Here is a 20541-nt window from a genome sequence, read left to right as displayed (position 1 = left end):
TTTTTGTTTTAATACGGCTCCTGTAGAAGGACAAACATAACACAATCATTCTTAACGTTTTCCAATGCTACAAAATGTGTAAAATAAATATAAAATTTCAACATTTCTGTCAATGACGATTTGCGTCAAGGCCTGCGACACGTTTCTTTCAGTTGGGCGGGGTGTGAGGCTGTTGTAAACAAACCGATGGGTGTGTGGTGGGAAGAGAGGAAAATAGCCGAGAAGAGATTCTACAATTCTTGGATCGAATCATTTGTATTCATTGCCATTGCAGAATAATTAGCTGAATGTTTGCTATGTAGTGAGAAGTTGTCAAATAACAAATACAGTACTTTCCGTACTATAGAGTATACCTTATTATAAGCTGCACCTACAGATAAAAAATAGAAAAAAACTGGAAACATGTATATATAAGCCGCACCGGGCTATAGAATGGTTCAAAGAATGGGAAAAAAGTAGCGGCTTATAGTCCAAAAAATACGGTAATGTGGAAAGACATTTCCAGGGAAGGTACATTAGCTGCCGCGTCAATATTAAAGTTACATCTTACATACCCCATGTTGAGAAGCTGATGTCCGTAAACAGAAGTCACATTAAACACGTAAGAAACACAATCCTGTCTTAGTCACATATATTTAGTAACAAAGTGGTAGTTTTTATAAATTGATTAGTGATTTTTGTCGGTATATATTTAGAATTACACTAGTTTAGAATTACTATTGTGTTTTGTTGCTGAAGTCCGAGGATGGTTGTGTGTCAAAAGAGACGAGGATGCTATGTTTTACCATTACACTGACTTGCACAGAAATCAAACTTAAACTGTATTAATTAAATTTTTCAAAAGGCAACTGCTTTAGTTGTATAACTGCAGGTTGCGTTTTATTGCACTCCATGTGTTGCCCAGATAAGGGGCACATTATGCACGTTCCGTTTAGTTGTTTTTTTGATCACACACTTGATGGTGATTATTTACAAAGAGCGATCATTATGCAATCTGCATTTGGGAGCAGATTTTCCGAGTTCCAAAAGGAAAAAAAAATTACGCTTTCCTTGTCGATCTTCATAATAAAAATGACATTAAAAATCTGATTTCTTTATTGCATTTCTTTAATTTTATCAATGCAACAAAACATAATACACTAATATTGTAACGGAAGGTAAACTTAAAGCAACATTGTACAACAGAATAGTCACGTGGTGGGTCATTCCTTCCAGGACCCACTGCAGGGAAAATAAACATTTAATTATGAATGCTAATTATGTATACCCTTAGTCATTTTGATAATAGGCTAAACTGGCTAATATAAACACTGAAAGTCTGTTTTGTGTTCAATATAGGCCTAATATAAGGCTCTGTATTTTTTGCGGCTCCAGACAGATTTGTCTTTTGTTTTTTTTGGTCCAATATGGCTCTTTCAACATTTTGGGTTGCCGACCCCTGGTTTAGACCATGGCTCCAAGTAACTTTTATTTAGGTCCTTTCAAGATGTACATGTGTACCAAATTTCATGATTGTCACTCAAAGCATGGCTTGGGACTGATTTGTTAAATATTCTAGGAGTCACTGTGGCAGAATTAGGCCACACCCACCAAATATTGCATAACATTCCTGTCGGGACATGGACAAGGATCGATCACAGTGAGTTTGGTGCAGGTTGGCTGAAATATGTGGAATTTAGAACCAAATGTATGGCAACAGCGTGATCTGTGACTTTGCCACACTGCTATAGCCATGCCCTTCCCCGAAAACTCTTGGCACTTTAAAGCAAGTGAGACCAATTTGTGGTCTGTTTCCTGAAACAAGACCATCTTGATTAGGTCAAGGAGGTCAGTAATGGAGCTTTCCAAGTAAATAAAAGTCACTTCCTGTTTTGAGGGGCTTAGATGACGTCACACAGTGACAACATAGGATTGTCAGGCATCCAACCAGGATCACTAATGCCATGTCTGATGGCAATTCACCTTTTAATGTGAAAGTTATAGCATTTCGTTTGCTTTGGCGAGTATGCCAAGTTTGCCACTCGGCCACTGAACATACAAAGACTACATTTTTTGGATAACTTTTAAAGCCCGACCCCTTAATCCCAATAGGTTGATAGCCGATAATAGGAGTTTGTTAAATTTTGAGGTGTGTAAAAGTGAAAAATGGCCAAAATTTGCCCTTTGACCCAAACTGTTTGCCTCCCTGTACATTTTAGGGAGTACGGGACTTTTTTTCTTGATTTGGGGTTATCTACCTACATTCTGAATTTCAGATCTCTATGACCTACGGTTTGTCCTATCTCACGTTAGGGGGTACTGCAGTTCGGCCACACTCACTTGCAATTCCACAGGAATCTGAAAACCTCAGTTGAGAGACAATTTTGGTTGAAGTTTGGTGAGTTTTTGAATATGTTTAAGCCTCCACAAAGCCCCATAATTTGTCGGAAAAATAATAAGAAAACCTGAGATTGAAATAGGCCTTTGCAGCACTTTGCTGATCGGGCCTAATAAAATAAAATGTAGACAAAACATTGTATCTAAGCAGTGCAGTACCAGACATTAATTTGGCATGAACTATGTAAGAAAAAAATTTATAAAACAGCAACAAGAGATACAAATGACTGGACACATTGGATACAGCTCCCAACACAGAAAACTCCCTGTATTGGCCAGGAGATAACAGTAAATACTGAGACTAAACACATTATTAAGATAACAAAATCAAACACAGAGCTTATAGAAACAGTTATTATAATCTTAATTTTATATTTTGGCACCTTCTTAGCAACTAAATTTCATGTTATAGCTGCTATGTAACTCATTGGAAGATCATGGGAAAACCCCAACCAGCACAGATGGCTTATCTCAACTGTAAGAGTGAGAGGCAGCTGGATGCACTAATTAATTAGTGTAATTATTTACACTAATTACAAGAAACACCCGGAACTACCAACTTAGTAACAAAAATAAGGAAATTAGTAAACAAATAGTACCAGTAAAAATAAAAGATGTTCCACTGCAAGATTTGAGAATGTACACTATAATAAGAAGATCAACTTGCTGCACAAGGCCGTGTGTATTTCATTAATATCTTCACTCTGTCCTTCTATACTTCTTGTCATCTTTCAGTATATACCTCCTAAGCATACCTTTTGTTTTGTTTCTTTCTCAGGTATTATCTCCCTGGTCATCTTGACAGTGCTGTGCATCATGGTGTTCGTGATTCGCCACATGTTTCGTCACAAGGGCTCATACCACACTAATGAGGCCAAGGGAGCAGACTCAGCAAACTGTGCTGATGCAGCCATTATTGTCAATGACCCGGCCTTCACTGAAACTATTGATGAGAGCAAGAAGGAGTGGTTCATCTGAAGTCTGGATAGGCCTTGAAAACATCACACATGGACATTGGTCAATTTTTTTTTTTTCTTCCAAGCTTTGGGAGTATTTAGGAAGTGGCAACCTGTGGAACCTTAAGCATGTATGAGCCTTTATTTTTTTATAAAACTTTTCAATAGACATTGCATTGTCCATTTCTCCTAAATGAACAATGCAATGAAGTAAAACCCTTCACAGGATTGTGCCATAAAATCATAGAATGAAATTGTCTTAGAACATATCAGTTTTGTTTTTTACCATTCTGAAATAAATTTTCTATTAAGTGTCAAGATTCTTTTTATTAGCTTTGTTAGCCTTATTTATATATTTATGTATTTTTTCTGTTCATATTTGATCTCCATAAAATTTGACACATTGTATCCATCATTATGCCACAAAACATCCATAATTGTAGCTAATATTTAAATTCTTTTTGTTTTTTTACCATATTTTTAAAGATTTTTGGGCTGAGCTTTTATTGAACCCTGGATGTGTACGTTCTGGCTGGCCTGTAAGTACAGATGATGAAACACAATAAAGCTGCATTTTACATGATAGACAGCATTGACTCTTCTAGTTGTTGGTTATAAAATTCAAACTGAGGCCAATTAATCTAAACAGGTTCTTATATTTAGGTATTTTTGTATTTTTCTTATTTTTCCACACTACATTTACTTTTTAAGACGTATGAAAACCCCTGACTGGACTATGTTTTAAGTTGGTAAGATAGTTTTACGGAATTATTTTAAAAGGTCTCGTATAGCATCAGTCTCTTGAAACCAGATATTTAATAAGTTATTGCAAAGGAATGTTTATTAGTTACATGTTTAGCTCCACCTTAACTCTGGACATTTGATTGTATTTGATTGTAATGCATTTGTATTTATTTATGTTCTTGTGCAATAGTATGCTGTTTGACACTGACTTGCCCTATATTTTTTCTTTGAGACACTGTAGAACCACATAGTTTTCTTCATGTTACATGGATAAAAAAAAATCCAAAACCTACTTGTAAATTTGGTTGACTGGTTTTCTTGTATGTTTAACTTTGTAGAAAAAACCCCTGAGAAGGCACTGAGGAAGCCGCTGGTTTAAGATGAAAATGGTCCAATTCATTGTCCTTATAAGGACAATAAAGTCCTTTATTGTCCTCTTCTATGGACTCTTCTATGTGATCAGATGCACACAGCATGTTCGTTTTTGGATTTTCCACAAAGTCTTATATTTACAGACATATTTCTCTTTATTCCATATCCACTTATCTAAATGTTGACTTCCTTCATCCATCATGCTCTCTCCTCACTCCCTTATGTGTTTCTTTCTATCTTTCTTTTTTTCGTACTGTATGCTGAATGTTGTACTGCATGCTGTGTGGTGAATGGACTGATGTAAAACTTTTTTTCTAACATTTTTTTCACTTATTTCTGTTCTTTGTAGATTGTTATAAGAGATTGTCGTTTTTGTGGTTTGCACAATTATGGCAGGACACCGTCCCTCTCATTGAGAAACATAATGAGAGTGGCTCCACAGCCTCTGTGGAACAGGTGCTGTTAGCAGTTGGAGATAAAGTGGGACACGGAAACATTTCCTATGTCTCATGTATGGGTTGCTTCTGTCAAGCAGCCAGAGTTTGTTACTCAACGTGTTGAAAGTGGGAATGGAATAAATGAGTTTCAAATTTCTCCTTTAGTTGTTCCATCCACCTGGATTACATTGTCTGGATTTCCGCCCTGTTGATGATGACTAGTGATGATGGCTTATTAAAGCCAAATAAATTATAACACTGTTTAGGAACAACAGAGAAATAGTTTACTGTTACAGCGCTGATCCACTGCCATTCACCCTTAAAAGGATCCAAGATTAGTTGAACATGTTGGCCTAAAAATGTTGTAATTTTCCTAACTAAAAAAAATGCTGTTTGTGATATGCCACAGCTTATAATTTCTTCAAGAATTTTATTTCTTGTTATATTTTTATCCATGGAGGTCGCCATTTTTTCAGCTGCTGGGCTCATGATGCAGGTGTGTTTACTGTTTATTTTACAGAGCAAACACAGGAAGGCTCTAATATGATAACCTGAGTTATCATATTGCGTTTGACTGGTGTAATTTTAGACAATGCCACACGTCACTGTTGGCTGTAACTTAAAAAGAAAACAGTGAGGTGACTCTGGATCACTTCCCACATGAAAGAACGAAGAGCACAGTGAGAGAGAGTTGAACACAATGTCCGAGGGACCTACATTTGTGCTCTTAACATTTATCTCCAGAAGACTTTGATTCATTTGTACAAGGAAAACTGACAAAGGCTCTAACAGCTGATTATTACCTTTACAAGCTAAAAACAAATACCATGCTGACAGTTTTTATGCACAAAGCGCCTAAACCCCGCTGCCGCTGGCTAGAGAGCAAAAAATGCCAGGAGAAACATCAGACAGACGGCACCGGAAGCTCTTTTAAATGCTAACAGAGCTCTGCAGCAGTACTGCCGCCCTATTTACTTCCGAACCGAAGACCTGACCCTGACCATAAACTGCTGTTACCAGACCAGACACAAAGTTACAGAACTACTTACCAGATCATACACTCTGACCAGAGGTATGTGTCATTCTTTGTTTCATTTATGAAGCTGAAGGTAGCAGCAGTAAAATACCAGCTCCAACTCTGTCCTCTTTCTCAATTTGGTTCTTCTCATCTTCAATATTGCTCTTTGTGATTTCTACATTCCCATTGATTTCAACGTGCTTAATGAGTAAAGGCTTAAAGACGTTACTCATTGCTGTTTTGTCTGGATGGAGCTAACGAAGTCAACCTTTAGACGTCATTTACCCAGAATGCATTGCAGTGTGAACAACATGGCGATGTTCATGTGACAATATTTTATTAAAATTTATAAAAACTAAATTGCCTACAGTGTTATTACCGTGTTGTTTTTATGTCTAAAATAAATATTTCTCAAATAAAGTCTAATGTTACAACTAATCATGGATTCCTTTAAGGGACAACACAAAGTGGCCCCAGACAGTAGATTTCCACTCCTTTTGGCTCCTACAGAAGCTACCCCGTAAAGAGGGCATTCCCATGTGATGTCATTTCTTTACCCTTATACTGTATGTATGTACACGTGTGTGTCCATGAAGCAGCTAAAAGAGATAGAAGAAAAAGACAGAATCATTTATTTGTATCTAACAAGGTGCTAGTGCAGGTGCTAAAACGCTTCAGAAGACTGGCTTGGTGGGTTCAAGACTGTCAGTTTGGGACGTACAGATTCCAAATTTAATCATGTTCTGTCTTTGCATAGACAAGTGTTTATGTATCTGGATTCACCAACCTGGTTGTTAGATGTCTCTTTCCATGTTAAACATGAGGAGGGATATATGGTATATGCAAGCTTAAGTGTGATGAAGTGTTTTGAGTGTGGAGATGTGGGGCACAAGCAGATTAAACAGGAGGCTGAGGTCACTGCAGCAGCCACTGTAGGCAGAAGCAGCCAGGAAGAGCTGCCTGAGACCACTGCCCCTGCACCAGTGGAGCCGATGGTTTCAGTCAGCATTCCAGGTGAGAGCAAAACTGTTTCTTCTGAGGATGTTGGAGACCTTGCTGATTCTGTGGGGGCCGGTGGAACTGCAAAGACTGGGAGTGGTGTCAGAGGCTTCACAGCTCTCAGTGTTGACACTGGTGGCAAGTCCTAAAAAAATCATGACATAGATCTATCATATGTGTAACTTCCTGAAGGACTGGTGTGGACAGTCCCCACCAGGGCCGGCCCCAGGCATACGAAAACTAAGCAGCTGCTTAGGGCCCTAGGACCACTAAGGGGCCCCCTCAGTGGAGCTGATTTATTTTATTTTTTTAGTAATAATTTTTGTGTCATTATAATATCAAAAACACACAATTTCACTATTAACTGATTTGTTTTTACAATAATATATATTTGTATGTAGAAATTATTATTTTATTGATAAAAAGAAAACAAATAAATTGCTCTTGGGGCCACCTGGTGGCTGCGGTAGGTATAGCACGCTTCGCTGGTAACATGAGCTGCCGTGCAATGAGCAGAGCACATCCAAAGGTCCAAAGCTTCCGGTCAGAAGATAAATAAGCAAACAATGTCTCAAAAAAAGCTCTTATCCTTCAGGGAGGTAGAAGAGAAAGGCAGAATAGAAAAAAGCCAAGATAAAGGTTTGTTTTAATGTGTCTTGGTAATGTAATGTAAAAGACTTGTAAAGCTGCTAATAGAAAATTAGCTTGAACGGTCCAGTTCAACAGCCAACCATATATGCTAGGGCAGGGGCGCCGCCAGGAATCTTGGGTACCCTGACAACAAATTCAATTGGGCCCCCCCACGCAGCTGCTGTCAATCTGTGATTGAATTGTCATAACTTTTCCCCCCTATACGGCGCCCCTGTGCTAGGGTCTTTGTGTTTGTGTGAAACTGAGTTTGAACTTTAAATGAGTTGATTCTCATGGTGGCTCTGCATATTTCTGAGGTATTTTTGGCTTCAAAATGCCGTGTTTGATAACAATAATTAAAGCTTCTCAATGTTTGACATTATCTAGCAAAATGTTTTTACGTCAGCTACATAGCTGCTACATCAATGAGCTGCTCTATACTGTAGTTGGGGATTTGTTGTTTGCTGCTGAGCAAAATCATTTTGTGGCCAAAACAAACATTATTTTACATCAACTTCTAAGTTCTGTTAAAATCATTTGAAGGGTCAGAATCAGTACCAATCCACATTCTCAGGGGAGAAAGACTCACCTGTGTTACGGCCCAGAGAAGAGGGAGAAAGGAGAGAGGGTGGCAGGCAGACAGAAAGGAATGGGGCAGCTGGCCAGAACTTGGTCACCTGAAAGAAAAACACAATGTTCAGCTTTCTTATCATACAAACGCTTCATTTTTTTGTCTGTGCAGATGATAGTTTCTCTTTTGCCAACTGTGTAGCAGTAAAGAGTCTGCTTAAACCCATTAACATAATGCAACAAGTTTTGTGGTGGTTCAGCATCTTTCCACTCATCTCGCAAAACGGTTTCTGGCCCACACACAGTTTTGAAACAGCTGCCTGACCAAAATTGCCTCATTGCGACTCCAGAAAGGTGGAAGAAACGGCAAACATTTCATGTCAACTTCTTAAAACCTTACCATGTTCGTGCTGAGACTGTATTGGTGGATGAAATTCACCCTGTATGCATTGGTGAAACAGTGACCTCTGCTGGAGGTGAATGGAATGGCGATGGGTTGCCTGCTCCAGATTCAGCCATTCTAACTGGTCGACTTAAGAATTCTGAAGTACTGAAAAACTTGGACATTGTGCTGAGTTATTGTGACGTCCCCCTCCACTTGACGTGGAGGGATCCATCAGTTATTGTGTTTTGTCCTGAGGCGGAGCAGAGTGGGCGGGACCAGGATTCGCCAGGATCAGCGCATCATCGCTATAAAAGGGAGTCGGCTTCTCCACCCAGCAGGGCTCTACAGAGGTGGCTCTTCCCTTACCTGTCTGGCCACCCTGTTCTGGTTATGTTTTGTTTGTTTGACCTTTCTTTTCTTTTGCAGAACTTCTCCGGTTATCACTGACTTCAGAGATGCCGTCGACCACCGAGGGGGATACCCGCTTGTCGCTGTTTGGGCTTTGTTAATGTGTTTGGGTTGTTCAATAAAGAACATATTCTTTATTTGATGGCCGTGTTTCTCTGGCTTTTGTTACGGCTCACGAGTCAGGTCGTAACAGTTATTTACCAGAGACTCGGTGCTTCGAGTTGATTCAGTTGATAAAATCTCACTCTGATTTATTTGCCGATGTTCCATCCTGCACACACCTGATCAAACATGATATTGAGGTGGGTGATGCACGACCTATAAAACAGCATTTTTATAGGGTTAACCCAGAAAAACGCAAACATCTGGATGCTGAGGTTGACTACATATTAAAACATGGCATCGCTCAAGCATCATGTTCAAGCTGGTCTTCACCTTGCTTGCTAGTTCCAAAATCAGACAAAACCTATCAGTTTTGTTCCGACTTCAGAAAAGTCAATAGCATAACCAAACCTGATTCATACCCTCTACCTCTTATGAATTGACCAGATTGGTAATGCTAAATTCATTAGTAAGATAGACCTACTAAAACCCTAGTGTCATTGCAGATGCTTTGTCAAGAGCACAAAGTCAGTAACTTTTTTTCTTTTTCTCTCCTTTCCTGTCTAACAGAGTCACTTCAAGGTACCAGTTGTTGCCTTAGACCGGAAGGGATTTAAGTTTTGTTATTATTATTTTTGCTCCATCTCAGCTAGCCTGAGATATTGTGACTGCATTTAATTTTGTTTTTTCTATTTTTCTAGATGTTAATACACAGGTTGCCCACGGTTCCGGTGGGATGCTGTCTTGAAGAGGGGGCAGGGGAGGGATTACGGCCCAAGGCCCCTCCTCAACTTACTTCAGAAGATCAGGAGGTTTTAAACTCTGATTTAGCATTTAAAGAACTTACAGCTACTGTTACCACAGATGGCATTGGGAAGATTGTTAGAATTATTATGTGTTGTTATCATTCTTACATTAGTAGTTTTACATGCTATGTTGAAACTTTTGATCCAGTTACAGAATGTCTCTGCAGCATGATTATATTTAACAACAGAATGTTCCCCCGCCCTTGTGAGAAATTGATCTCACAAGAAAGGACTAGATGACCTGTGTGCAGACAAAACTTGCTTTTCCTTTTTATCTCTCCCTCCTCTGAAAATAAAAGGTTGGCAGAAGACACGGGTGAGCAGCTTGTAGGAGCGGCTCGCTGTGTCTTCTCCTTTTGCAAAAGCTTGGTTGAAAAATAATAAACGTCTGCGGTTCTTTTTATGTAGGTTGAGAAATTACTTATCAAAGATCTCCAGGCATTTCTGGAAGTGGATGGGTATAATTAGTATTTTGTTAAAGGAACACTTCCTGCATTTTGTTGGCAGAGAATTTTCCTTCCAACTGGTGTCTAGAAAGAGGAACTTGGCTCATTTAAAGAACTGGAAACAAATGACTCTTTTAGGCACAGATTATAAAATTCTTTCAAACACCTTTGAAAGAATTTTATAATCTGTGCCTACAAGAGTCATTTGTTTAAGAGACTTAAACATTTGATTGACCTTTTAGTTCCAGACAGATCTACATTGAATAATTTATTTATTATGAAATGTTTGTAAGACATGATCTGAATGAGGGGATTATCTCTATCAATCAAGAGAAGGCTTTTTATTGTTTTTTTGTTTACAACTTTGCAAGCTCTTGGTGGTTTTATTTCTTGCCTGAAATTACTGGTAACACTTTATTTGACAGGGTGTACATAAGACTGACATGACACTGTCATAAACATGAAGCAGTCTTTATTAAATTAATGTTTTTTAATTAAAAATATAGCAAATGAAGCAGAGATACCTACTTGTCAAGCAGAGGTGTGGTTAACTCTGGATCGGTTTTGAATCCTTTGAGGTGAATCCTCATGTCTTTGCCATTTCTTGCCCTGTCTGTCTGTATAGCTTATTATTTTTAAAAATTGTGGACTTTTAGAAATTGTGGTGTATTCACTATTTAGACCAATATTATACTTTTTAGATTATTATGCAGAGAAACTCCCACTAGTTCTTCCAAGGAAACTCCTTCTGTTTAGAGTTGCTTTTGAAACCTAATCATGAAAAGTTAATCAATAATCTGATGAGCAAGATGTAATATTGTTGACTGTTTTATATGACTTTGTATTTTTGTGTTTTTATGATGTAAAGCACTTTGAAATGCCTTGTTGCTGAAATGTGCTATGCAAATACATTCTGATTGATTGATTGATTGATTGATTGATTGATTGATTGATTGATTGATTGATTGATTCATTCATTCTACCTTATAAGTTATGGAGTACTTATAAGTATCTTGCAACCCAGAAAAGAAAATGGAACAAACATAGATTCCAGAGAAACTATAACTGGTGAAAAAATAGTATACTTTATTATACTTAAGTATATTTTAAATATACTCTGTTTTCTGAAGTACATTTTAGTATGCTATCATGTGGGCATACTTATTAAGACTATACTAAAAGTGTAAAATAAATACATTTTAAAAAAACATGATTCTCGTACTTTTTTTAAAACTATATTTTTTGGTACACTTTCTAAAAGTATATGTTTTATAAAATCTACTTGTAGAAGCCTAAATTCAGTTTTTGTTCATTCAGACTTTAGGATAAGTTATGTTCATATTTCTTATTATAATTTGTTTATTTGGATAAAAATGATAACTAGTTAAATCTATTGCATAGTAATTTACTATATTTGACTGCACTAAAGTCTTGAAAATGTGCATATCTAATTGCAATTAAGGATTTTAGGGTGTGGCTAGCCAGAGTCAGTTGGGCAGTTGGAGTGGAGCCACACAGTTTTTTGACCTCACTCTCTTTCCTTTTAAATTGTCGTTTCTCTTTATTTTTCGTGGAAAGGTAACCTTTGTACCGTTTTTATTATTATTTCTGAATAATAATCAGAACTAATTTCAACTATATTAAGAGGATCCAGTCCCTTTTTTTGGTTTTGTCGTTTTTGTCATCAAGTGGACCGAGTGGGAAAGACGGAGAGCATCAAGCTTATGGCTTCATTATTTAGGAAATTACACTACTTTAAATTCTAATTAAATATATTATTAAAGTTATACTTTGCATTTTACATTTTAAAAATACACTTTGCATGTATTAGTATAAATGCAAATTTTAAACGTGCATTTTAAAAATATACTACAAATATATACAAAAAATACTTTTCGGAAGTTGCCTTTTGGTAATATTTTTTTAGCTATTTATCTTAGACTACTTATAAACAGTGCAGTACATATATAAACAAACTTATGTTTGTTTCAGAAATAGGTATTTTATCAATTTTATTGTGATTATTATAATTTTATTATAACAATCATTCAACTTCATGTTATAACTGCATGGAGGATCTGCTTTCTTTGACTTAATATAGTTCTCAGTAAACTGGTTTTAATTAAGCTCAGTATCCCAAAGAGATTGTGATATTGTGAGGCTGTTGTTATAACTTGTTCATCATTGCTTTTGTCTTCATATTTTTGCTGTCTAAGCAAATTAAGATGAAAGAGGAAACCAGGGATCAGGAATTAGAAAACCTAAAGACTTTCCTGTCTCAGAAGAGGCTCTGGCTCCACCAGATGACCAACCAGTTCTGAGGATGAAGCTCCACATCCTTCCATCCTTTTTTTTTTTTACACTGAGCAGCTGGCTACATTTTTAACAACAGCAAAAACTGGTGTGTTTCTGACACTAAGTGCTTAATAAACATGATTTCATTTAAAAATAATTGGACAGAATTTATTCCCCTTGTTAATCTACCATTTGTCTCTCATACATTTTATTCATTGTTAGCTTTCAGTGTCCAGGGTGAACTCTGCCTCTCATCTGATGACTGCTGGAGATGGGCTTTTAAGGTAGCTTTTAAGGTAGTATTTCTCCCTTAAGTTCACATTTAAACCAACTTAATAGAATCAATAGATTCTATGATATTACTGACTATTTTTTCTACTTCTAACATTAACAGGCAAATAAGTCACTCAGAAATGTTTTTTCACTCCAGGCATCTGGTCCCAATCATCATCAGTTCTGATGATGTCACATACATAGCGAGTCCACAACATCCTGAAATTGTAAGTCTGACTTTTATGCCGTTTTTCTTTACTCTTTAAAATACAAGTGCTTTCTCTGATTAATTGCTCTATTATTTTATTCTTTTTTGTAGGTTTCTGTAAAGTGCAGTGAATGGGAACTGGAGTTCACTGGAGTGCAGTGAACTCCAGTGTTACTGCAGTTTGTCTGCAGTAACACTGGAATACTGTGACATTGTATTAAAACAATATTTTGTCCTTGGTGAAACATTTTTCACATTTCATCTAAAGTGTATTTGTTGTTTTATTGTACAAATTTTTATAAGCATGTTGTCTGTAAACCATTAATACTGTATATTGACAATTTATAAAATTCTCTGATAGTATATTGGCAATGTACTCTTGAAAAATGTGAATATATTGAATACACAATGTAATTAGTTTCACCTGGAAAGTGTGTTGTAATTGATCCTTCTGGGTACTGGTAGCCTGATATGTTGGCAGTTACTATTTTGTTAAACATTACATTAAGTTCCACTATAAAGATTTTTGGTTTTTTTTATTTGTCATTTTAACAAAATAGTAAAAGATTATTATGGCTTTTATTAGCCATGAGCCATTTTATTAGCCATGACTTTAATTAAGCTTTAATTCCATCTCAGTCTAGACTGAGATGGAATTTAAATCATGCTGAAATTTCAGTATATTTACTTAAAGTATACTTTTAGATAGTATATTTCTTAAAAGTGTAATGTGGTACAATTATATTTAAGTGTGTTTAAAATCATAATGTCAAAATTGGGACAAGCATGCTGTTGGCATACTTTGTATATATTTATGTAGTACACTTAATACTTAGTATACTTAAAATGTACATAAGCAAATTTAAGTATGTTTGAAATATACTAAAGTATTTTTTTCCCCCACTAGGGTAGCTACCACTTCAATGACTGTGCGCGCTAAGACACTTCTAGTGGCTCTGATTGGTTGTTTTGATTCGGGAGCTTTTTTTTCTTTTCTTTTTTTTCTAAATGCTTTTAGTGGCACAAGAAAGAGGGTCAAGATTACCTCTCTTCCATTTTCAGGATATAGTAAAAATTTTAACAAAGATGAAAATAAAGTTACTTACTGTAGCTTTAATGGTACAGAAAATTGTTGGTTTTGAAATGCTTGATGAAAAGAAATAGTTGTTTTGAAAAGCACATGAAAATGTCCAGAGACAGTTAGCAAACAAAGGAAAGATTAAAACTTCAGAAATAACACTATGATTATAGTACATTGAGTGATCTTGTTTCTACTGTCTCTGCCTGTTTTCTCTCTCTTTTTCACCTATACACATAATATCAGGGTGTGCTCATAAATATATACAGCATATTACATATTGGAGTTTCTGCAGTTATGAAAGCCTTACATTTCCAGTTCTCTTCTGTCCTGGAATCAGCAGAACACAGCTGAATCAGGATCATTGACTTGTCTCATACAGCCTTATACATTTTGTGATAAACTGCATGATGCTCTCTCTGTACATTATAAACTGGGCTACTTAAATGCATACTCATGACTGCATTTCATGTTTGCCAGCTAAGAAGCAGGCAGTCACCCTTCTGTCCCCAAACTTGATCATCCTTTTCTACTCTTAAAATTAAATGCTCAGACAAAAAAACTGAGGTGTCTTGTCTCAATACACAATTCAACTTAATTCAGTTCAAAACTACTTTATTGTTCTCAAAGGGAAATTAAATGTAACTCATTATCTAAGGCTCTTCAAAGAGTTATTGTATATGCTGAAATATGTGTTCAAAAGAAGCCTGAGGAATACATGCTATTGTTGCATAACAGTCTCATGAAGAGGATGGTCAGGGTTGTCCATAACTTTCTTGATTTTATGAAGAATCCTTCTTTGCATCATCATCTTCAGAACAGAACCAGCCTTCTTTATTAGGTTGCTGAGGCTTTCTATATTCTTCTGCAACAACCCAAACCACCTTCAGGGTTTGAGATCTTATTATAACAACTAAGGTCTTCACACTGCATCACCTTGTCAAGTGCATACAGATAAGTTTAATTAAACTGTTGGAATGTTTAAAGTCTTGCATTTACAACCTATAAAAGACATACTTCATGTTTTTTATATAAAATTTGTCCTAAACATTTTCTACACAATTAAATGCAATTCAGAAAATAATTTATTAAAAATGTAACTTAATGTAAAACCTTTAATGGGTTTAGAAGTACAAAAAAGAAGGATAAAATACACTTATAAAATAAGCTCTCACTTGACTTAGGATTTCTGTAGAGAAAATCCAAAACAAGACATAAAAACTAAATCCTAAGCGGTAAAAAAAAAAAAACTAAACGGCAAATGCTAGGCATCAGGGTTTATCAGGTGGCCAAAATAAGCAGTTACAGTCTTAAGCTTGTTGTTAAGGAAGTTCTGCTCCACTTCGACTTTCCCGCCTGGACCTGCCAAAGAAGCGACCTGTGATCAAGGAGACATGGATATAAATATTAGAAATTTTTCAGCTCATTCTAGCTGTTGCCACATGTCTGCGAAGCTCCTCCTCTATAGCTCTGTTACTGGACCAGTAAAGTTTTTATGTTATGTGCTACTGTTTTTTAAATGAATTGTTCTCTATTATTTGGTTCAAACACAACAAAGAATCATGTTCAATGTTCAGTGTACAAATTAAAAACATGTAAAAAGTCTACATATTGAATTTACATTGATTCAGTGCCAACTAGTAAAGGTCCAAAGAAATGATTTATCTAAGAGATAAAATCTATGGTCTGAAACTCATAAATCATGATTACTGATTTTCATTTTTATTGTGTCTAAATTCATTATGTTTATTAATCCAGCGATTTCATAAACATATGTTACATCAAAAGCATTTCTAGAGTTTCCCACTCAAGAAGATGTTGATTAATTCATTAATAATTCACTATCTGCACATTTCAACACTTTGGCTCTCCTGTTATCGCATGAAGAATTCATCTTGTGTTACATTGGTTGTAGCACAACTATAAGTCCACACTAGATATTATTTCTCCCTGACTGCTAAAATAATTCAATAATACCACTGTAACAAACCCGGCTTCACTATTTAACTGTGTGTGAAAGTTTCTGGTATTATGGAATTAAAAAAGAAAAATGCTTTCAAACAACCACAATGTTGAATTTTATATTAAAATCTTTAAAACATTTTTTTTTGCAATCCACTCTGCTTTATATTTGTTTTAAAATTGCATTTTTCACACCAACTGTAGGTCACATAGTTAGTGTGCCCTATCCCCTCTCTCGTTTTTGAGAGAGGGGATAGGTCAGAATATTATTTGATTGTTATTAAAACACATTTGCTCCCAATCTCCATCTCAAGGGCAGATATGGAGAAGGTTCAATCTTACAAGTGCCTTGGTGTTACTTTAGACTGGAAGCTACAGTGGACTACAAACACTGATGTAGTCCACTGTAGCTTCCAGTGCAAAAAGGCCATGAGCAGCCTCTATTTTTTACGGAAGCTCAGGTCTTTTAACATCTACAGTAGGATGCTCTTCATGTTCTATCAGTCATCAGTGGCTAGTTCCATCTTCAATGCAGTGGTGTGCTGGGGTGCTGCAATGAAGGTGAAAGACTCAGACTCAACAAACTGATAAGGTTGAGTCAGTTGTAGGGATCAAGCTGTTTTCAGTAAATTGTTGAATAGTTTATTTGAGTTGTGACCTGAAAATCTTGGGCCTATTTAATTGAAAAAGATGTGATTGTGAAATTGTAGTCACTTATGAACATTATTCTGAAGTTCAAAGGTGTGTTTCTATAGTTGAAATCAGAAGTTGACAAACTTAATAAAAAGAATGCAGGACCTTCAAGCATCTGGAAATTGTGAATTCTCTGGTGCAGCTGCACAGTTTGACTTTAACATCACAGGTCCACCTCCAATGAACTTGTGTGTGCTTAATAAGCAGTTAACCTATCAGACTTCTCCAAAGCCGTCACATCATCATCTGGGATTCTCTCATTGTTTAGAGACAGTGATCATTCTGTAAATTTATAATTTTAAATACTTTACTAAATATTTTTTTACCCATTTCTTCTCCCATTATTGTGGAATTTAACAAAGAAATAATTTTGGTAATTCTAAAACAAGAGAAATTTGATCTGATTAACTTCAGACAGTGAGAAAAAAATGTCTGTTTAGTGTATGTAAACTTCTAATTTCAACTATATGTACAACAAGAAAGGCTTCATCAGATGCAGAACTGATTTGCATTTATTTTTCACTGCTGAGGCTGTGAACATCTGCAGTGATCCTTTATCATGCCTGGTCTGGTGTAAATAAGGAACCACTTTGATACCATATACTCAAAGTGGTATCAAATTCATCAAATTTGATACCACTTTGACAATGTATTTGTGACAATGTATGCAATATTTCTGTATAAGAAAAAGGCTTATTTCTATATTAAATTCTGTAATGAATTACATAAGTACATAAGGAAAACGTATACCTGATTCATATCTGCGTTGCGGGGCAGGAAATACACAATATTTTCTGTTATCTGTTTGGCTTGGCTGAAGATCCTGAAGGTGTCGTTGGTTAAGGATGAAAACAAATCTTTATCAATAGGAAGATTTAGTTCAGTTCTTTGACAATTTTCACTGACAGGAATGTCTATTATGAATTCTGATGTTTGTTAATTCTATTATGTTGTTGTCATGTAAAAACTGAACTGGCTTATTGCTGAAATGTGCTATAAAAATAAACTTTACTTCACTTAAAAATATTCTCTTTAGGAGACTAAAATGTATTTAATGTGTTAAACAGTAAAAGAGTTTAGCCACAGCTTTTGGTACACTCACACACAAATGAACAAATACAACATTTCAACTGGCCTCACTTTAAAGGATATCCATCAGGTTCTATCATGGTCTGAATGTCAAACACATCCGCATTCAAATAGTCCGGTCCGCCCCATGGTGGGGACAGGAAGACTACGTCACCACGCAGAGTGGGCGCCAGCTGAAGGAAGTCTCCTTGAAGGAAGTCAATTTGGTCAACAACATTGTAGACCACAGAATTGTGCCGAGCCATGGCCAGCCGCTCTGCATCTATATCAATCGCCACAACTAGAAAAGCCACAGATCATAATAATTAAAAAACAAAATAATAAATTAAAATGAAAAACAAAAAAATCAACTCAGCACTTGCACAATGTAGTGGGCAATTCTGTCTTCTAGAGGGTTGACGTATCAACACAGGGAACTAACTACATGTTCCGTGTTCAGTCATAGGGGAGTTCAAAGTGTTCAGCAGAAGAATTGCTAAACTCATTGTTTTCTTTTTTATATTCTAGAGAATGTAAAGTTCCCTCCACTGGGATGTGAAATCAAGAGAGCACAAAATAAATAGTAAGCTCACCTCTCTTTCCAGTGAGTGCAAACTGGATGGCATTGCCTCCCACACCACAGAAAGCATCGATCACCACCTGGGAGTCAGCAAAGCTCTGTTCCACCCTGAGGGCAATGTGCTCAGCAATCTTCTCTGGTGTCACAGAAAACCAGCCTTCTGCAACACGGAGTAAACATCCAGAATGAACACAGAGGGTGGAGACCACCTGATGGGGAAGAAACGTCCAGAACTGCACAGCTCATAGTAGAATCTCAAAGTAGGTAAAATTCAAAGGATACAGAGCTAAGAGCATGTGGGTCCATAACATGCATGGAGTTTAGACCTGAACCATGAGAACAGAGCAATGTGACAACCTCCTGTTGTTGCACCAAATCTTTACTTCAGAGGCCTGCATTCCTTACCAAAAACATCATGTAAAATTTCTTTGAGTTCAAAATACGAATCATAGTGTTGTTGTGTTAGCCAGGACACTTTTTATTCTAAATTAGTTTTTCTTCCTGGTTAAGTAAAATAAATACAATGAATCAGTCCAATAAGAGCTTTAAAAATGCAATGAGAGAATGATTTAAAACCATTTGTTTGATATGAGTTGCATTTATAGCAAGTCACATTATAATGTTCTCCAATTTTATCGCATATCACATGTTTTTCTAATAACTTGGATCCTTAGCTTGTGCATGATTGCGTGTGTGTGCCTAGGTGCAACTTGTTTCTGTGCGTGGCTCTGATCTTACAGACGAGGCAGCTCCCTCTCAGACGCAGAACTACCTCTATTGATTAGGACTGATGCTGCATGCTTATGGAAATAATATGCCCCTTTCCACTGGTTCTAATGGACCTGACTCCACTCTGTTAGGTCTGCTTTGCGAGCGTTTCCACTAGCATTTTTCCAGCCTGGTACCTGTTTTTTCGAGAGACAGCAAGCTAAATCGTGGCAGTGAAGTGGCACTTCCTGTGACACCTGCCACCACTTGCCATGACCTGCCAGTGAACCTGCCACAGTTTTTACAGCTGCCAGTGGACCTGTCACAGCTTTATAATGGCAGCTTCTAGCTTTGGTGACATATACCACAGCTTCTGTGTCAGATTGAATATTAATGATTTTATTTAGAAGAAAAACAAAAACAGCCACAGCTTACAGTAGTAGCGGCAGCTTCCAGCTTCAATAACGTCACGGGCTTCGCAAACCTGAAATTGGTTTCCGATTGCAGCTTCTGATTTGGGAAATGCTTAAAGGCCAATTCCAACTAATATTTCACTACATTCAGCATCTTTAATTACTCTACTAAAAAACTGCAACACCAAGACTCTACAAACCGAGGTTTATTAGTTTATTCTCAACTAATAACAGAATATCTAAAGCCATGTTTGGGATTTGTGAAACCTTTATTTGATTTGTGAAACTTCAATAAAGGTTGAATTTCACCACTTTTTATGCATCGGAACCACACCAGAACTGCTATAATTCCAAAACCGCAACACCCAGACACTTCAAACCCAAACTAGATTTTATTACTCTAATAGCAAAATATTTGAAACCACCTCATCATGACACCATATGAGTAGACAACAGTCAATGATGCAGCTATCTGGGGTTCTGTTCCCTTTTCCTGCATGCCATCCCTTTCAGTTTCACCTGTCCTTTAAGTTTATTAACTTGTGCAAAAAGACCATTAGCTAAACAAAAACATTTTTAAAAAGAAATATGCTGTTTAAAAGTCCACTAGTCAGAGATAGGTAGAAATGGGTGAGGAGAAGCAGGGTCTGAAATAATATTACACCATATGTAACAACATATTAGTGTAAAAAGAAATTGAAGATTTGTAAATTATCTTTATTAAAATGTAAAGCAAATATTTGTGTTTCTAGGAAGCAGTTTTTAACATTACATTTTTAGATGTAATTCAGGCATCCATAAATGCACTGGAAAACAAAAGGTTCTAGCCATGGATGAGGCAGTGGAACAAATTGAACATGAACAAATAGTGGAGATGTAAGAGAATTAAAGTGACCGAATCAATATGAGAAACCAAAAAAGAAAAACATCATGTATAAAACACAGAAAGAATAATTTAACTGAATGTCTGAAGTGAGAGAGAAGAGATTCTCATGAAACTACAAGCAAAAATAG

The 20541-nt window shown here is 36.4% G+C and overlaps 2 protein-coding genes and 1 long non-coding RNA gene across 6 annotated transcripts in view; 2 read left to right on the top strand and 1 right to left on the bottom strand.

Annotated features, from left to right (window-relative positions):
* cntnap2b (contactin associated protein 2b) overlaps positions 1–5042 on the top strand; it is a 51951-nt gene extending 46909 nt beyond the window's left edge. Inside the window, exon 25 of the mRNA XM_028020616.1 lies at positions 3155–5042. Within this exon, the coding sequence (XP_027876417.1) occupies positions 3155–3354 (200 nt within the window). The 3' untranslated portion in view covers positions 3355–5042. The remainder of the gene's footprint in view (positions 1–3154) is intronic.
* Positions 5043–8065: 3023 nt separating this feature from the next.
* On the top strand, positions 8066–9032 carry LOC114146031 (uncharacterized). The gene is made up of 2 exons (XR_003595829.1): positions 8066–8837; positions 8914–9032. It is a non-coding gene; the product is annotated as an uncharacterized LOC114146031 (long non-coding RNA).
* Positions 9033–14123: 5091 nt separating this feature from the next.
* Positions 14124–20541, bottom strand: part of tgs1 (trimethylguanosine synthase 1) — a 54931-nt gene continuing 48513 nt past the window's right edge. For all 4 annotated transcript variants that reach the window (XM_028020898.1, XM_028020897.1, XM_028020899.1 and 1 more), the window contains 4 exons: positions 18420–18566; positions 17911–18127; positions 17509–17587; positions 14124–15481 (listed from right to left, as the gene is read on the bottom strand). In XM_028020898.1, the coding sequence (XP_027876699.1) occupies positions 15368–15481; positions 17509–17587; positions 17911–18127; positions 18420–18566 (557 nt within the window). In that variant the 3' untranslated portion in view covers positions 14124–15367. The remainder of the gene's footprint in view (positions 15482–17508; positions 17588–17910; positions 18128–18419; positions 18567–20541) is intronic.

The sequence above is a fragment of the Xiphophorus couchianus genome, chromosome 6, assembly GCF_001444195.1.
Source record: "Xiphophorus couchianus chromosome 6, X_couchianus-1.0, whole genome shotgun sequence".
Taxonomy (NCBI): Eukaryota; Metazoa; Chordata; class Actinopteri; order Cyprinodontiformes; family Poeciliidae; genus Xiphophorus; species Xiphophorus couchianus.
Note: the sequence above shows the minus strand (reverse complement) of the source record. Positions and strands in the feature narration are given on the sequence as shown.